This window comes from Palaemon carinicauda, chromosome 40, assembly GCF_036898095.1.
Source record: "Palaemon carinicauda isolate YSFRI2023 chromosome 40, ASM3689809v2, whole genome shotgun sequence".
Lineage (NCBI taxonomy): Eukaryota > Metazoa > Arthropoda > Malacostraca > Decapoda > Palaemonidae > Palaemon > Palaemon carinicauda.
In genome coordinates this window covers 57,156,163-57,174,199 of record NC_090764.1, presented here as the reverse complement: position 1 = coordinate 57,174,199, position 18,037 = coordinate 57,156,163, and the positions used below count along the sequence as shown (strand labels likewise).

The 18,037-nt window shown below is 42.3% G+C and overlaps 2 protein-coding genes across 7 annotated transcripts in view; both read left to right on the top strand.

Annotated features, from left to right (window-relative positions):
• Positions 1-1,972: 1,972 nt before the first annotated feature.
• The window catches only part of lost (methenyltetrahydrofolate synthase domain-containing protein lost), a 362,666-nt gene continuing 346,601 nt past the window's right edge, over positions 1,973-18,037 (top strand). For 2 of the 6 annotated variants that reach the window (XM_068363774.1, XM_068363769.1), the window contains exon 1: positions 1,973-2,016. The gene's annotated coding sequence lies outside the window, so the exon portion shown is untranslated. The other 4 variants (XM_068363770.1, XM_068363771.1, XM_068363772.1 and 1 more) reach the window with 4 other exon arrangements.
• On the top strand, positions 2,146-4,088 carry LOC137631799 (coiled-coil domain-containing protein 112-like). The gene has a single exon (XM_068363775.1). It carries the CDS (start codon positions 2,323-2,325, stop codon positions 3,910-3,912), a length of 1,590 nt encoding a protein of 529 aa, XP_068219876.1. The 5' UTR covers positions 2,146-2,322; the 3' UTR covers positions 3,913-4,088.

Here is an 18,037-nt window from a genome sequence, read left to right as displayed (position 1 = left end):
TGTCACACACACACACACACACACACACACACACACACACACACACACACACACATATATATATATATATATATATATATATATATAAATATATATATATGTGTGTGTGTGTGTGTGTGTGTATGTATGTGTGTGTATATATACACACACATTTCTTTTCAGGCTAATCTAAATCCATAAAGGTTTGTTTTCCTCTCTAGGCCTATACCTAATAAACAAAATAATATACAGTAATGCCCTGAGTGCATAAAAGCTGAGTTTACCAAAATTGAAGAAATTGCTATTAATATTCGCGATCCAAAACATTTTTCTTAAAAATGTATGAATAAAGCTAAGAAAATCTAGTAACTTATAAAGTTCAGTTACACAAAAATGAAGCAATTAATAACGTACTTGGTCATTTCATTAATGTTCTTTTCAGATATCATACCACTATAGAAGAAATCTAAAGGAAGTGTTCAGATATAGTTTAATATAGAAATACATGTTAATAGTAAATATCCCTTGAACTGGTTGTATACAATATAGTACACTATGTTCAAAATATTATTTACTTGATGTCAGCCAAACGTCTAAATTATATATATATATATATATATATATATATATATATATATATATATATATATATATATATATATATATATATATATATATATATATATATATATATAAGAACCAAACAATATAAAATGTGACATCCTTTATTATTAGCCTATTGGTTGTCTAGGAGCATTTCCTGTATAAATACTATGTTCTCGTATTTTTACTCTCATTGTGAGTCGAATGGTGTGAAAAAAACAGGGCAAAATATAGGTACTAGCCTACTAACTCCCATCAACTTCCACTTTTCTTTCTCATTATTACTCTTTTAACATGTTTAAAAAATAGAACACTTGGATAAAGAGAGAACTGCGTCTGAATCTAAAAAAAATCATATATGTCTTTGACAACAGCAGGCCTATGCCTGTTCTTTGGCAGACTAGAAATTAAATCAATTTTCTTCTGATCTCTCTGAGAAATTGGACGGATTCTCCAGTTCCCCCCCCCCCAAAAAAAAAAATTCAACTGTAATGATCGAGTAGGTCTATTAATAACATCTAACGAATTGTGCGCTCTGCCACACTTCTCGGCGACGCTATTTATAAGCAAAATTAACGGAAGACATCAGCCGCGGCAGAAATAGAATTTAGTGATAGCGAATAAATGTATCGTTATAAGATATTTATCATATATCACTTCATAGGTTAAATTGATATATAAGTATAATGCCACGTTAAAAGTTGTATTGAGGTATATAGTTTTTTACTTGATTCCTCATCTCTCAAACAGAAATAATGAAAGCACAAAAATACAAAACACTATTCGCGTAACGTAGGGGAAATTTTGATAAAGAACCATACATGTGATTTTATTTTCTTAACAAACGCCTGGATGAAATAATTCCTAGCTTGACAATTCGATTACTATCTTTTATCATCAAAATATTCCTAAGAAAATAAATGAAAATTTTACGAGTTGTGTAGCTTACCCTCTCTAAAAATCTACACTATATTACAGTAGGGCTTACTAGGCTACTGGGGAATTCGTGTCGACGGAAAAATCTCATTGGTAATTATACAACAATGACTAATTATAAAAAGAGTCCATACTTTCGTTCATAATACATATACTCCCAAACTCTCGGGTTTATATCACGAGTACTTTTATTTCAATTTATCATCTGTAATCACTGTAAACGCTCTTGAATGCAAGACATGCACGTCGTACATAGCACGTCATATAGTCGGGTTTACATATTTGTTCCCTATTATTAATATTTAAAGTTTAAAGCTAGTTTACTTATATTTTGAGACAAATAAAATTAATGAATATATAATTATTGAAACTACTGTAAAAATCCTTAAGATGTACAAAAACACACAACATCTGTCACGTCTATTTATGTTTTTGCCTCCTTGATCCCTCAAAACCCACATGACTGCTGGCAGCTGATGAGAAGAGACCACGAACTTGGTGAGCTATTTTCAGATTGCTCTTCATTTTAGTGTTTACAAGGTTTATCATTCATTTATTATGTGCTAAGTCAAATTTAGGATTCTTAGAGATTGTATTTCCGTAACAGGTAAGTAGGATAATTCCTTGTCAGTGTTACTATTGAGGTATGAAATATTCTAGTCTCGATCTCCATTATATCGAGACTTGGAAGTCCCGTTTTCTATAACTGAATGTAAATAAAGACGGAAATATTTGAAAGATAATCACCGACTTGGAGGTGTACTAATGGAATTTCTCCTATATAATTCATAATTGTCAGTGAGGATGGAATCTACAGATTTGCAACGGTTAAGACATGATGTAAATAGTTTATGGAAGCGTATTTTGGAAGGGGAAACGAAGGTAAATATTCAGGAGGGAGGTTTGCGTGTGGGCGTGCTCTCACCAATTAACCGTATTAACTTTAACAGATTGAGGGATGGGCCCCTATTAAGCTATTTGACACACGGTAATATTGGCGAGTCTCCAAGTATGCAAATGAAAAGTCGAGTAACTGAACTGATTCACAAAGTCAAAGAACTGGAGGAAAAAGTTAATAACTTGCCAGGTCAGGTATGCGGTTCTCTTTTGAAACAGTCGAGCGTTATGAGTTCAGGCCCTATTAGTTCTACTAAAAACTACACTTTTTCTAAGATTCCTGAAATAGAGTTAATAACAAATCACATATCGTATGTCAAGGTACAATTCCAGTTGCTTAAAAGAAATGGCAGCAGTTTATTTGCGGCCTTAGAAGAGTGTGAAAGTGAGTTGTTAAAAGATATTTCTGCATTAAACGAAGTCATAAAACAAGAATCAGAATGTTTTGACATAACCAAACCTAATTTTAACACATCTGAAGGTGAGAGACTAAAAGTAGAAGTTGTGAATACTATGGAAAATGCCGTCAAAGGTACTGGTAGTAACGGTAATTGTTTAGAAGAGCTCCCTGCACAACCAGAGAAGCTTATGCTACCATGTAGTGTACCTTACTTCAAACATAACTGGGATGGGAAAGATCATCAGCTCTTTATTAAAGTGCTGGGAAAAACTAACGATAAATATCTTAGGCTTGAGAAACTTTCTAGGATGTTTCCTTACAAGTCTAGAGAAGAACTTATTAGACATTCTTCTGCCTATGAGGAGTTTTTAAAAGAAAGGGAAAGTGTTAAAACTCAAATAGCTATGTGGAAGAAGAAAAAAGAGGTGGAGAAGAAGGCTTTAGAAGAAAAAATAGCTGAGGAGAGAAAGAATGAAGAAATAAAACAAAAGCTTGAAGATAAGGCTAAGGAGAGTAGTCTTAAAAGAGAAAGGGAACTGCGCTACAGAGAACTTTTAGCACGGAAAGTGGAAGGGAATGAGAGGGAAAGGGAGTTGCAGGGTGATGAGAGCTCTTATATTCAATTAGATCCAGATATAAGGAAAATAGGGCAGCATTCTGGTGTAGTACGCTCTCTGGCTTACAGTGCTGAGGAAAGGCAAGTATTAGCATTGAAATTGAAGGAATATCATTATCAGAGGGATATGGAATTACAAAAAGAGCAGAAAAGGAGGGAGGTTGAGGAGATACTGATGAGGGAGAAATATGGTGCTAGTCATAGGGTTAAATTTTTAGAGAGAGATGATTATTATTTGAAAGAGAAGAAAGCCTTGAAAGAAGAAAAAGAAAAGTTGCTTAATGACAGAGCTGCAAGATTGGAAAAAATAAAAAATACTGTCAAAGTGAAAGCAGAACATGATCGAGAAAGAATCTTGCAGCCTACTCAGAGCCATTTGTCTTATAGATCAACTCCAAATGAAAAGCCAGTGGAAAATGTGCCTTTTGATATTGACAATTTAGCTCACTTAAAAGTACCTTGTTGGAGACAAGGATTATAATAGTAGGTATTTTCCCTTAAAAGTAGACTATAGTAGAATGACTAGTGTAATTTAGTGGTTGAGCCTTAATTCATAATTAGTATCCTATTGGGAATGCAGTGTATGTTAAAGTGAAAGATAATTGTTGGGCTGAATGCTTTATGCAACTTGTTTCCCCTAGGTATACAGTAGTTGTTAGGGTTCTCTGCTAGAAATGTGAATTATTCTGGGAAAGGCCATTTCATTGCTTTGATGAAATTAGCCTGCAGTATTGTTTTAAAACAAATTTCGAGTCTTCCAAGAAGTTGTTATTTACCTGTGCTTCATTGCCAGTTTCGACGTAGGCAACTAACATACCATCACCTTATCAAGTGAGTCCTTGTACACAACTGTACATGTATTTCATTTTCATATTTTGCACTAGTAGAATACTTGAAAGCTTCCTCTTCATATGATTTTTCTTCCTTTTGTGTTTATGGGAAATCAGGACGATAATTTTAAAGATGCCAAAGTTTTATCATATTCTTTTAGAGGTTATTGCTGTAATTTCTTGACATTTTTTTTAGGACAAGACTAGAACTACCCTCAAATAAGATAAAATTCTTTACTCAAGGAGTAAAGTACTGGACTTTATTTGTTCTGTTGCTACTTTCTACTTGGTAAGGGTAAAAGAGAATCTTTAGCTATGATAAACAGTTCTTCTAGAAGGATGCTTGAAAATCAGACCATTGTTTTCAAGTCTTGCGAGTGCCATAGCCTCTGTACCATGTTCTTCCACTGTCTTGGGTTAGAGTTCTTACTTGAGGGTACATTCAGGTGCACGCTTCTATCAGTTTCCCTGTTTCCTTTCCTCACTGGGCTATGTTTTCTGTTGAAGTCCTTGAGCTTTAGCATCCTACTTTTTCAACTATGGTTGTAGCTTAGCTAGTAATAATAATAACCCATAATCATAATATCTAAGCAGAGATTTCCATGCTTATGTAGTCCAGTCCAGCCCAATATCAAGTATTTGGAGACCAACCAATGTCATAGAAACAGTTAAATGGAATTTATCCCAACACAAATACAAACATTTCATTCTTTACTATAGGCATAGATGTTAGCGTAAGCTTTAAAACTTTTACCGAGGTGTCAACAATTGTTCTGGTTGTTAGCAGTCTTAGTGGGGAGAAGCTCTGCCCCCAACTCACTTGTACTTTCTTCACTTTGATCTTAGCTATGGGTGGAGACAGACTTCTACTTGTCTACTTCTGCCCACATTCACTGGCTATGGCAAATATCCTCTACAAGTTTTTAGGTTATGTGGCAAAAGAGTTGCTTGTGAAATTGAATGGAGAGATATCTTTAAATAGATTTGCGGGGTGGTCTCGTTTGCCTCAAGCTCTGGCTACTTTAGATAAAATTATAGTTACATATGAGACTGGGAAGATAAGCTACTTTCACATATGTGCCCAGGGGTTGAAATTTCATAATGCGTACTGGTTTAGCATGTTACTTGTCCTCTAAATTAGTATTAAAATTAAATGTATGGTTAAGTTTAGATTTTAGTTTGTGATAATGGTTATAGGGAATTCTTGAAATGTAGGAGTCTCGGTATTATTGTATTTTAAACATCTGACTTAGCCGGTAGTTATATATATAGCTAATATTCTATATATAGCTGTGCGTCCCTGATGTCCAGCAGAAATTTCAAAACTGGGTAGCCTGGTGTACCACCTGCGCGCCCCTTGCAAGGTACCTGGAACCATTCCATGATTCCTCAGATCTTCCCTGCCGCTCACACCGGCAACATTGTTGGAATTTTCACTCGCTGTAACCTGTATAATTGCAGACATCTTGGTGATGTACAATTTTAAATATAAAACCTATCCGCTGGTTATATAAAGAGCTGAAGTCCCCTGACGCCCTGGCAGAAATTCAAATTCTCGCGCTATCGAAGATACGGCAGGTGTACAACCGCACCCTAGCGGTAGCTCAAGTGGAACAACACACCAACTTCAGTTCTTCTTCTGCCGCCATAGCTGGCTGACATATTGAAGTTCGCTCTCGTGGTTTTACTCTCTTGGGAAGTTGTTTGGTGATGTACAACGTTCTTTTCTGAGTTTAAGCTATCGTTAATTGTTTTCTCTTGTTTCTAATCTTGAAATCTTTTTGTTTGAGGTTATCTTTATTAATATTTCTCTTATTTTTTGCTCGTCGGTCTTTCACGTAACCATTCAAAATGTCGTACTCGACTTCCTAAAGGATCTATTGATCCTCATAATATTTGTGTGAAATGTAGGGGTAAATTTTGTTCATTTGATGATAGATGTAATGAGTGTCTTTCTTTATCTGATGAGGATTTTGTAACATACGATCGTTATGTTAGGAGACTAGAGAGGGATAGAGTTAGGCGTAGTTCTTCACGATCTGTGGATAGAGCCTTACCTAATGTTAATGTTCCTAATCCTATTCCTTCCCCCGTGGTGGTAGATCAGGAACCTACTATGAAAGACATGTTTACCGCTATTTTGACTCTTGGTGAGAAAGTTGAGTCCTTAGCGGCAGATAGAAATACGATTTTTTCCGAGTTAAAGGTACTTAAAAACCATGATTCTGTCGGAACTGTGGAAAGTGTTTCGGTGTCTGATGTTAGTGTACCGAAAAGTCGTGACTCTCTCGCTAATGTCAAAAGTGTCTCTAATGTGTTTAGTGTTGCGGAGGGTGCGTCTGCACGATCTTGTCGTTCACCTAGCCTAAGACCTCTTTCGAGTTCTTGAACCCATGGGAGAAGTAATGTCGAACGGCTTAAGGGAACGAGAAGCGTCATCAATCGTGCAGATGTCCCCTCGAACGTTCCTGTTGCCGTAGCTCAGGCCGTTCACCCTCTTCGTAGGAAAGGTGAGGTTCACGGTTATCCCCGTCTTCCGATGAAGGTTCGGGGAGTGAGATCTGGCGTCGCGCGTCAAGACCGCTTAAACGGACGCATGATGTTTCTCAGCGTCAGGAATCGCCTGTGCGTCCAGGATGTAGTTCGTGGGACTCACCGGAACGTTTCCGTTCTCCCATCGCTTGCACTCCGGCTAAAAGTTCAGATCACCGTGTTCGTGTGGATAAGATTCCTTCCGATTCAGACCTTGTTACGATTCATGCTCCCCCTCTTCCTTCAGATTGCCTTTCTTCTCCCGAAATACGTGGTGACGTTGGATCGAATATTCCTTTAGGGAGTTCTGTAGATCCTAAATGGTCTATGCTTGTGACTATGAAGGAACAACTCTCGTCGTTGATGGATTCTTTTCAACCAGGTGTTGGCGGTATGTCTGGGCGTCAGGCGTCAGACCAGTTATCGCACAGGCGTTCGATGGTCTCTGGTGCTGACGAGTTATGCTTAGGCGGTCTCCCATTCATAGTGTTCAACGCCAGGTTGATTTTGATGAGTCACGTCAGAGAGGTTTGGTTGACCGGTTTTCGCCTTCTGGTCGTGTGGAAGAACATCGGCGTCGACAAGTGGACGAGACGCGTCAACATTTTGAAGTAGTGGATCGTCCGCGTCAACAACTTGTGGACGCGTCGCGTCAAAACATCGATTCTCAGCGTCGACATCTTGACAGCTTTGATCGTTCGCGTCAACAGTTTTCGGACTCTACGCGTCCACTCAGCGATCTTCGGCAGTTGCCTTCTGAGTCCAAGCGTCAATCTGGTCAACAGCAGTCAGATCCTAAGCGGTCTAGGCAGTTGTTAGTTGACGAAGATCGTCTACCCGTCCATGTTTCGCGTCAATCTACTTTGACCTCTCCCCGTCAGTTGGATGCAGATATTGGCTTTGACAGGCAATCCCATCCAGACTTTGTTCCTTCGGTTCAGGCTGCAGCAGTTGCTGCACTGCCAGAAGACGAACTTGAGGAAAAGTCGGATGTGGACGATGTAGTGGTTTGCGGACTGTGGCCAAAGGTAGCACCCAAACTGCCTAGTATCCGAATGCCGACCACAACCCGATGTTCACTACACAACAAACATACAACGGTGGAATACCCCAAAACCTAAGTAACAGTTCAAAGCACTGGGCACCACCCCTTGATTTATAATGGGCAAGGGGACCCAGCTAGATCCTGACTTAAACCTTTGCTTCTCCAGCTTACTGATCATAAGTATAAGAAAATTATGTGAAAGGGATTATTATAAGTTATTTGAAAGATAAAAAAACAGTGGCTGAGTAGGGGAACTCAGTGGTTTAAGGAACTGGAATGAGATGCTGTACTGTATACATAAAAAACAAGAAATGTTTATTTGGAAAAACTAATAGGAATAATATTACAGTATATCAATTAGAATAAATAATCAAAGGAAAAATTAGCATCCCTTTCGTAAAACTTCAGCATCCGGGTAACAAAATAAACACTTTACACAAACAAGATTTCCACTCGGGGGACACTCATAAGTGTTCCTATACAGTTCAAGTATAACCAGGGGCACTTCTAACCGTGTATCTATTTGGGCAAGTACTAGTATGCCATCTATAAAGAACATATAACGGTGAAAAATACAGTACCACAATTTTCCCTAAATCAATACTGTTCTCATCAATCTCCCGTCCACCATTGGGATGCAAAGTCACTTAAACAGTCCTAATTTCTGAAAAGTACAGCCGCATACTATGTCGTACAGGTCTCTGCGGGTCCACAATAACAATGTCTCAAAAATTTTGTCAACAACACGAGCAATTGCCAATGGCCTTATAATACATTGGTTGTGGTGTTATTCATTCAAACACATGATGGTACTTACAGTTCACAGGCAGTGAAAAATGAATACAGAGCAGACACACCCACCAATACACACTGGTAACAGGCCATCAACCACATTCATAATTGTTATGAGCAGTACTAGACAGATACTCTGTTCCTATATACTGTACATACAGTGGTCTCGAGTAAATTTCCCTTACTATTGGGAACTTCTGTCAACATAAATGTCTGCCGTATCTGTTTATTTTCTTTTCTTGATGAAGGAACCTATGCTTGTAAAGTACAGTACTTCTATTTACTCAAACTCTGGTTACACATTCAAACCCTACAGAGAGTAGGGCGTGCTGCAAAAACAAATGTGATTAGACAACTGGTAGGACCAAAAAATATTACAATACCCCTTAAAACTATAAATAATGCTTCTATTCATGACTTTGTTATAAAAATAAATGAATTTGTTGCTGGCAAAATATGTAAACCTATTTAAGAAAAATTGAATCTTTACAGTGAATATAAGGGAAATCATTATAGTACAGTACTGGGGCAGAATATCAGACATTATGACAAAAGGGAATTGATAATGAGAGTTACTTTAAAACATTTATAACCCAAGCTCGTTATATGTGGAAATGGTTTGTATTTTCCCCAACTATTATTAATTTTTTTCACATTTCCCCCCCTCTAGATTTTTTGGTCGACTCAACATTGTCTTACGACTAGCAACAACGCCCTACACCAACTTCATATATTCAAGTGAAAATAAAAATTACATTGCAGAAAATAAACTCAGGAAAAAGGTAGGATGATCAACTAAAGATTTAATTCATCATCCCTTCCTTCAGTTACATTTTTTTCCACAGACTCATGACTTAATAAAAAATCAATAGGAATAGACAACCTTTTAAACACAATGGAGATCCAGTACTTACAAATAAAAAGTTAGATTATTGTCTATTTCTCCCAACAATGCTTCAATAATATACAATATAAGAATTTCCATATCATACAGAAAACCTCAGTATTACAGGTATACATTCAGGATCAGTCAAAAAATTACATTCATTGTAGTCCAAAATCAATTTAAAAACATACAAAACTCATTGATTTTGGACTACAGGTATTACATGATAAAAGGAATTTATTGAATCTATTATAACTGTCACGGTCAAGGTCAATTTACAGTACAAAAATAAATGCAACAGTTACAGAAACCGTGACTAAATAATGATTTCCTCACACCACGTGTCCCTTTCTCAGCCTTTCAAATACCCAATGTGGGAATTAAAATATAACTAATAAGAACAAAAAAGGGTAATTACTATCAAAACTTTCTTTAAAAAACTGTTCAAAGATTAATTCAGTGGGAGAATTATAGTTCTTCTTCTGAGTCTCAAAATTCTGTCTCGGGACATGCGCTGGGATTCAGCAATCTGCTGGCGAGCCATATTAATCTCTCGCAGCACAGGAGACAGGCTAAGCCGGCGACTCTCCAGATACAGGCTGGGTGTCTTCAATCGATCGATAACCTTGCACAAGAGTTGGTATCGGCGGGTGATCGACACACTTTGAGGTAAACCAGAGACAGAATCCGTAGACTCAGAAGAGGACAATAAAAATCCCGAAAAATCAGGCGATGACTCGGGGGTAACGTGTTTCGGGCGACCCAAACAGTGCTGTATCGTTCAGGTTAGATATACCTGACTGTGCCACTTCAGCCTCGAGCTCTGACCGGTGTTTTAATCCACCATCAGAATGTAAGAAAGGGTTTAAATTCTGAGGTGACTCAGGAATGGGGGATGGTTCCCTCTCTATAATATTCATCTGGTCAGTGAGACGAGGTCTCCACTCCAGGACTCGAGACTGTTCCTTCATCCTCCCCTCTCTTGGGGAAAGCAGCATCCTGGGTTCTCTACATAAGCTGACCTCAAACCACTGCAGGTAAACCATGTTACCTAGTGTATCAAGTACAGTATTAAGCTAATATTGTTGCGTCCCCATACCCTAGCGAGGTGGTATTGGGAAAGTCTTGGTTACAACAGTTTTTCCTTTAAAAAGACTTGGAATAACTTTACCTAGACAGTCAGACTTAAATATCTCAACACAAAGCTTGCATAGGCCGCTGACCTTGCGTAGCAAGGTTTTAGCGAGGCGCAGGGACTCCTTATTTTGAGTACTAACATACTCAGATAAGGAGCCCCCGGGTAAGGCCAAAAGCCAGATTGCCAGGGACGTCCACCCTTCCTAATGGGTGAATCACCCCTAAATAAATAGTGTAGGTTTATATTCCAGTTACGGAACAAATGACAAATTCGTAGATAATTTTTATTTTTAAACACAAGACTTACGTGGTGGTTATATATATAGCTTACGTCCCTGACGTCACGGCAGAAAAATTCAAAACTTGCTCCAATCGCCAGAAACCATTCCATCGGTATTCATATCTTCCCTGCCAGCGCTAGCAGTAGCATTGGTTGGATATTCTCCTCGCTTTTTGACTGATTATTGCTGTCCCTTTGGTGAAGTACAATAATTCTGGTTTTTCAATATTAATCTTACCCGATGATCATGTAGCTGTCAACTCTGTTGCCCGGCAGAAATCTAAGGTCGGGATACGCCAGCGATCGCTATACAGGTGGGGGTGTACACAACAGCGCCATCTGTCGAGCAGGTACTCAGGTACTTCTTGTCAACAAGAACTCAATTTTTCCTCTGTCGTGCCACCGGCAAGACCTACTTGGATACGCTGTTGATTCTGGAGTTGTTTTTCACGATTTTGGTGATGTATTCGCTCTAGATTTTAGCCTTCGCTATTCAGGAACCTTTATCATTAGCTTATCAAGCTTTTTGATTAAATTTGGATTAATTGTTAACGAACTTTGCTAGATTTTGGAATTCCCCCTTGACTATTTCTACAATTCAAGATGTCTGACCAGTCTCAAGTCCCTAAGTACAGGCAGTGTAGCGTTAGGGCTTGTTCTAGGCGTCTTCCGAAGGCCTCCATAGATCCTCACACCGTTTGTTCCAATTGTAGGGGTAAATCCTGTCAATTGGAAGATCGATGTGAGGAGTGCGCTGGGCTTTCGGAATTCGATTTTAACGAATTCCTTAAAAATGCACGTAGGCTAGAGAAGGATAGGATCAGGAGGAGTTCTTCTCGCTCTTTTGATTTTTCCTCTCCCCATGCCCCTCAACCTATTCCTTCCCCTGTAGTGGTGACTCCCGACCCTGCTACTAGTGCTCAACCCTCCATGGCGGACATGATGCGTGCCATTCAGGCTCTTGGTGACAGAGTGGAGTCATTAGCTAATGACCGGAATCAACTTTTGGCAGATGTCAAAGAGTTGAAAGCGCAAAGTGCAGTGGGAAGTGTAGTGAGTGCAAGTGAAGTGAAAAGTGTCAGTGTCAGTGTTGCGCATGAGGGTACATCTGTTCGTGCCAGTCGTCCTCCCAGTCCGGGACCTCTTGCAAGCTCCCAAGCCCAGGGGAGAAGCAATGTCGAAGGACCAAAGGGTTCGGCAGGCCTTGATCAGCGTACGGATGTACCCTCAGTGGTTGCGGATGCATCTGTCAGAGATCGTCCCATCCACAAACAGACGAATGAGCCCTATCATTCCTCGTCTGTGGAAGAAGTTTCGAGGAAGAGACGTTGGACCAAGGTCTCACGACCTCTCAAGTGTAAGGTCCCTTCCGAGCGAGTCCAACGGCCCAGGTGTAGCCACTGGGTCAGTTCGGACTCGCCGCAGTCTTCCGAAGACTGCACACCTCCCAAGAGAGGTAGAGTGGTTCCGCAACAGGCAACTACTCCGTCTGTTGCCGCACCAACCACGGTAGATCCTAAGTGGTCCATGCTGCAGACTATGCAGTCTCAGCTTGCTTCCTTTATGCAGGAGTATCGTGCTGAGAAGGTTGACAATGCACCAGTTAACCTACAACCTGCCACGGTTGTGCGCTCAGCAGATACTGCGGCTGCCTGCTCCCACACTCCACCTGTGAGAGCTCCACCACCGATGCGCAGTCCACCCTGCCAGCCGCATGTTCATGCTGCACCCTCCGTTGACATGCGTGAGCTACCGCATCAGCAGTGGGAAGGTGCTGTCGGGCTGCCGTGTTTTGACACAATGCGGCATGCTCCGCAACCCATGCGGCATGCTCCGCAACCCATGCGGCATGCTCCGCTACCCACGGCAGTCCCTCCCACGCACCAGCACTCTGCTTTTGTTGTTGCCAGCTCGCAGACTGACCAGCAGCGGCATGATGTTGGATCCGCAGCAGCTACGCATGCACCCATGCTGCCGGATTCTGCTCCACCTTTGCCACTTCCTACTCAGCTTTCGGATGATGGAGTATCCGATGACGAAGCTGCGCATTTGGACGATCCGCACTCCGACTTAGAAGAGCCCAAGTCTACGCCTCCCTCCTTAGACTTTCGGAAAGTCCTTGCCTTGTTCAGGGACTTGTATCCGGAACAGTTTGTGTCTGCAACCCCTCGCTCTCCTCCCTCCGAGTTTGCTCTGGGCATGCAGTCAGCAGCTCCTGCCTTCACCAAACTTGTACTCGCACGCTCATCCAAGAGAGCTTTGAGGGTTATGGGAGAGTGGTTGCAGTCCAAGAAGCAACTGGGAAAGACTGCTTTCATCTTTCCGCCTACCAAGCTTGCTTCCAAATCTAGCGTCTGGTATGCCACGGGAGAGGAACCCGGCTTGGGAGTTCCTGCCTCTGCCCAGGGCGACTTCTCAAGTCTGGTTGACTCTCCCCGCAGGTTGGCTATGAGACGATCTAAGATTTGCTGGTCCTTTTCTGACATGGATCATCTGTTGAAGGGAGTCTTTCGTGCTTTTGAGATCTTCAACTTCCTCGATTGGTGTTTGGGAGCGTTAAGCAGAAAGACTTCCCCTTCGGATAAGGACTCTGCCATGCTTATCATGTCTAGCATGGACAAAGCCATTCGGGATGGGTCTGGTGAGCTTGCGGCTTCGTACGTGTCGGGAGTGCTTAAGAAGAGAGAACATCTTTGCTCCTTCTTGTCGGCTGGGATCACTCCTTGCCAGAAGTCGGAGTTGTTGTTTGCTCCGCTCTCCAAGTGTCTCTTTCCGGAAGAGCTGATCAAGGGGATGGCTGCCTCGTTGATCCAGAAGGATACCCATGACCTGGTGGCGTCCTCCGCACGTAAGGCTAAAGCTTTACCTTCCGTGCCTAGACCTAGGATGGACACACCAGCGTCTAGGTTCATCCCGCCCTTTCGTGGCAGAACCTCCAGCAGAGGAGGTACCCGTGCCGACAGTCACCGTGGCAAATCGAAGAAGGGTTCCAAGTCCTCAAAAGGCAGAATCTGACTGCCTACCTCTCCAGACAGCAGTGGGAGCCAGGCTCAAGAACTTCTGGCAAGCTTGGGAGAGCAGAGGTGCAGACGCTCAGTCTGTGAAGTTGCTAAGGGAGGGGTACAGGATCCCATTCTGCCGCAGTCCCCCTCTAGCAACGTCTCCCATCAACCTCTCCCAACTACAAGGAGAGGGACAAGAGGCTAGCGTTGCAACAAGAGGTGTCGCTCTTGCTACAAAAGGGAGCGGTAGTCATAGTCCGGGACCATCAATCCCCGGGCTTCTACAACCGTCTCTTCCTGGTAGCGAAGAAGACAGGAGGTTGGAGACCGGTGCTGGACGTCACTGCTCTCAATGCTTTTGTCACCAAGCAGACGTTCACAATGGAGACGACGAAGTCGGTCCTAGCAGCGGTCAGGAAGGAAGACTGGATGGTCTCGGTAGACCTGAAAGACGCGTACTTTCATGTCCCCGTCCATCCAGACTCCCAACCTTTCCTAAGGTTCGTCTTTGGAAAGGTCGTGTACCAATTCCAAGCCCTGTGCTTTGGCCTAAGCACGGCACCTCTTGTGTTTACCAAACTGATGAGGAATATTGCCAAATTCCTTCACTTGGCAGACATCAGAGCCTCCCTCTATTTGGACGACTGGCTTTTAAGAGCTCCGTCAAGTCGTCGCTGTCTGGAGAATCTCAGATGGACTATGGATCTGACCAAGGAATTGGGCCTCCTGGTCAATATAGAGAAGTCCCAACTCGTCCCATCCCAAACCATTGTCTACCTAGGTATGGAGATTCAGAGTCGAGCTTTTCGGGCTTTTCCGTCGGCCCCAAGGATCAGTCAAGCCCTAGAATGCATCCAGAGCATGCTGAGAAGGAACCGATGTTCAGTCAGGCAGTGGATGAGCCTAACAGGGACACTTTCATCGCTGGCCCAGTTCATCGAGTTAGGGAGACTCCACCTCCGCCCACTTCAGTATCATCTAGCTGCTCACTGGAGAAAGGACATGACGCTAGAAGCGGTCTCAGTGCCTATTTCCGAAGAGATAAGGTCTACACTGACGTGGTGGAAGAACAGCATTCTTCTCAAGGAAGGTCTACCATTGGCTGTTCAGACCCCCGACCACCGTCTCTTCTCGGACGCATCGGACACGGGCTGGGGTGCGACACTGGACGGACAGGAATGCTCGGGCACGTGGAATCAGGAGCAAAGAACACTTCACATCAACTGCAAGGAGCTTTTGGCAGTTCATCTGGCCTTGATAAACTTCAAGTCCCTCCATCTAAGCAAGGTGGTGGAGGTAAACTCCGACAACACCACAGCCTTGGTGTACATCTCCAAGCAAGGAGGGACTCATTCGAGGAAGTTGTTCGAGATCGCAAGGGACCTCCTCATTTGGTCAAAAGATCGAAAGATTTCGCTGGTAACGAGGTTCATTCAGGGCGATATGAATGTCATGGCAGATCGCCTCAGCCGGAAGGGTCAGGTCATCCCCACAGAGTGGACCCTTCACAAGAATGTTTGCAGCAGACTATGGGCCCTGTGGGGTCAGCCCACCATAGATCTATTCGCTACCTCGATGACCAAGAGGCTCCCGATGTATTGTTCTCCGATTCCAGACCCAGCAGCAGTTCACGTGGATGCCTTTCTTCTGGATTGGTCCCATCTAGACCTGTATGCGTTCCCTCCGTTCAAGATTGTCAACAGGGTACTACAGAAGTTCGCCTCTCACGAAGGGACACGGTTGACGTTGGTTGCTCCCCTCTGGCCCGCGAGAGAATGGTTCACCGAGGTACTGCAATGGCTAGTGGACGTTCCCAGGACTCTTCCTCTAAGAGTGGACCTTCTGCGTCAGCCGCACGTAAAGAAGGTACACCCAAGCCTCCACGCTCTTCGTCTGACTGCCTTCAGACTATCGAAAGACTCTCAAGAGCTAGAGGCTTTTCGAAGGAGGCAGCCAGAGCGATTGCCAGAGCAAGGAGGACATCCACTCTCAGAGTCTATCAGTCAAAATGGGAAGTCTTCCGAAGCTGGTGCAAGGCGAATGCAGTTTCCTCAACCAGTACCTCTGTAACGCAGATAGCTGACTTCCTTTTACATCTAAGGAATGTAAGATCCCTATCAGCTCCTACGATCAAAGGTTACAGAAGCATGTTGGCAGCGGTCTTCCGCCACAGAGGCTTAGATCTTTCCACCAACAAAGATCTACAGGACCTCCTTAAGTCTTTTGAGACCTCAAAGGAGTGTCGGTTGACAACACCAGGCTGGAACCTAGACGTGGTTTTAAGGTTCCTGATGTCAGCAAGATTCGAACCGCTTCAATCAGCCTCTTTTAAGGATCTCACATTAAAGACTCTTTTCCTCGTTTGCTTAGCAACAGCTAAAAGAGTCAGTGAGATTCACGCCTTCAGCAGGAACATAGGTTTTACATCTGAAACGGCTACATGTTCCTTGCAGCTTGGTTTTTTAGCTAAAAACGAGCTTCCTTCTCGTCCTTGGCCCAAGTCGTTCGAGATCCCAAGCCTGTCCAACTTGGTGGGGAACGAACTAGAGAGAGTACTTTGCCCAGTAAGAGCTCTTAAGTACTATTTAAGACGTACAAAGCCATTACGAGGACAATCAGAAGCTTTATGGTGTTCTATCAAGAAACCTGCTTTACCGATGTCTAAGAACGCAGTTTCTTATTACATCAGGCTTTTGATTAGAGAGGCCCATTCTCATCTGAAGGAAGAAGACCTTGCTTTGCTGAAGGTAAGGACACATGAAGTTAGGGCTGTCGCTACTTCAGTGGCCTTCAAACAGAACCGTTCTCTGCAGAGTGTTATGGATGCAACCTATTGGAGAAGCAAGTCAGTGTTCGCATCATTTTACCTCAAAGATGTCCAGTCTCTTTATGAGAACTGCTACACCCTGGGACCATTCGTAGCAGCGAGTGCAGTAGTAGGTGAGGGCTCAACCACTACATTCCCATAATCCCATAACCTTTTTTAATCTTTCTCTTGAAATGCTTTTTATGGTTGTTTTTTGGGTTGTACGGAAGGCTAAGAAGCCTTCCGCATCCTGGTTGATTTGGCGGGTGGTCAAATTCTTTCTTGAGAAGCGCCTAGATTAGAGGTTGTGATGAGGTCCTTTAGTATGGGTTGCAGCCCTTCATACTTCAGCACCTAGGAGTCGCTCAGCATCCTAAGAGGATCGCTAGGCTCAGTAAGGAAGACGTACTTAAAAAGGCAGAGTAATGGTTCAAGTCGACTTCCTTACCAGGTACTTATTTATTTTATGTTTGTTATTTTGAATAACTGCTAAAATGAAATACGGGATACTTATCTTCTTATGTTAACATGTTTGCTGGTCTCCACCCACCCCCCTGGGTGTGAATCAGCTACATGATCATCGGGTAAGATTAATATTGAAAAATGTTATTTTCCTTAGTAAAATAAATTTTTGAATATACTTACCCGATGATCATGAATTTAAGGACCCTCCCTTCCTCCCCATAGAGAACCAGTGGACCGAGGAGAAAATTGAGTTCTTGTTGACAAGAAGTACCTGAGTACCTGCTCGACAGATGGCGCTGTTGTGTACACCCCCACCTGTATAGCGATCGCTGGCGTATCCCGACCTTAGATTTCTGTCGGGCAACAGAGTTGACAGCTACATGATCATCGGGTAAGTATATTCAAAAATTTATTTTACTAAGGAAAATAACATTTTTTGACTCTCGCTAGATTGGTTTTTCGTTTGGATACTCTAGTTATAGGTTTGGATATTGATTTTTTGACCCTTGCTTGTATTTGATCTCTCTTTAAAAGTTCAAAATGGCTACCCCCTCTAGTGGTTTTAGGGTGTGTGTAAGTGGGTGTAAGACCCATTTATCAAAGGCCTCCATTGACCCCCATTCATTATGTACTAAATGTAGGGGAAAAGTTGCAAGCTTGATGATAGTTGTGCCGAATGCCTTATTTTGTCTGATCATGAGTGGCTCAATTTCGATCGTTATATATTTAAGTTAGTTAAAGATAGGGTAAGACGTAGTTCTTCTCTTTCTTCTAAAGATTCCTCTTCCTGTGTCACTGTTCCTATTTCTTCTCCTGTAGTGGTAGTTCCAG

What these genes read in the sequence shown, in the direction of transcription:
- LOC137631799 (XM_068363775.1), top strand. Translation starts at nt 2,323, where the DNA reads ATGGAATCTACAGATTTGCAACGGTTAAGACATGATGTAAATAGTTTA.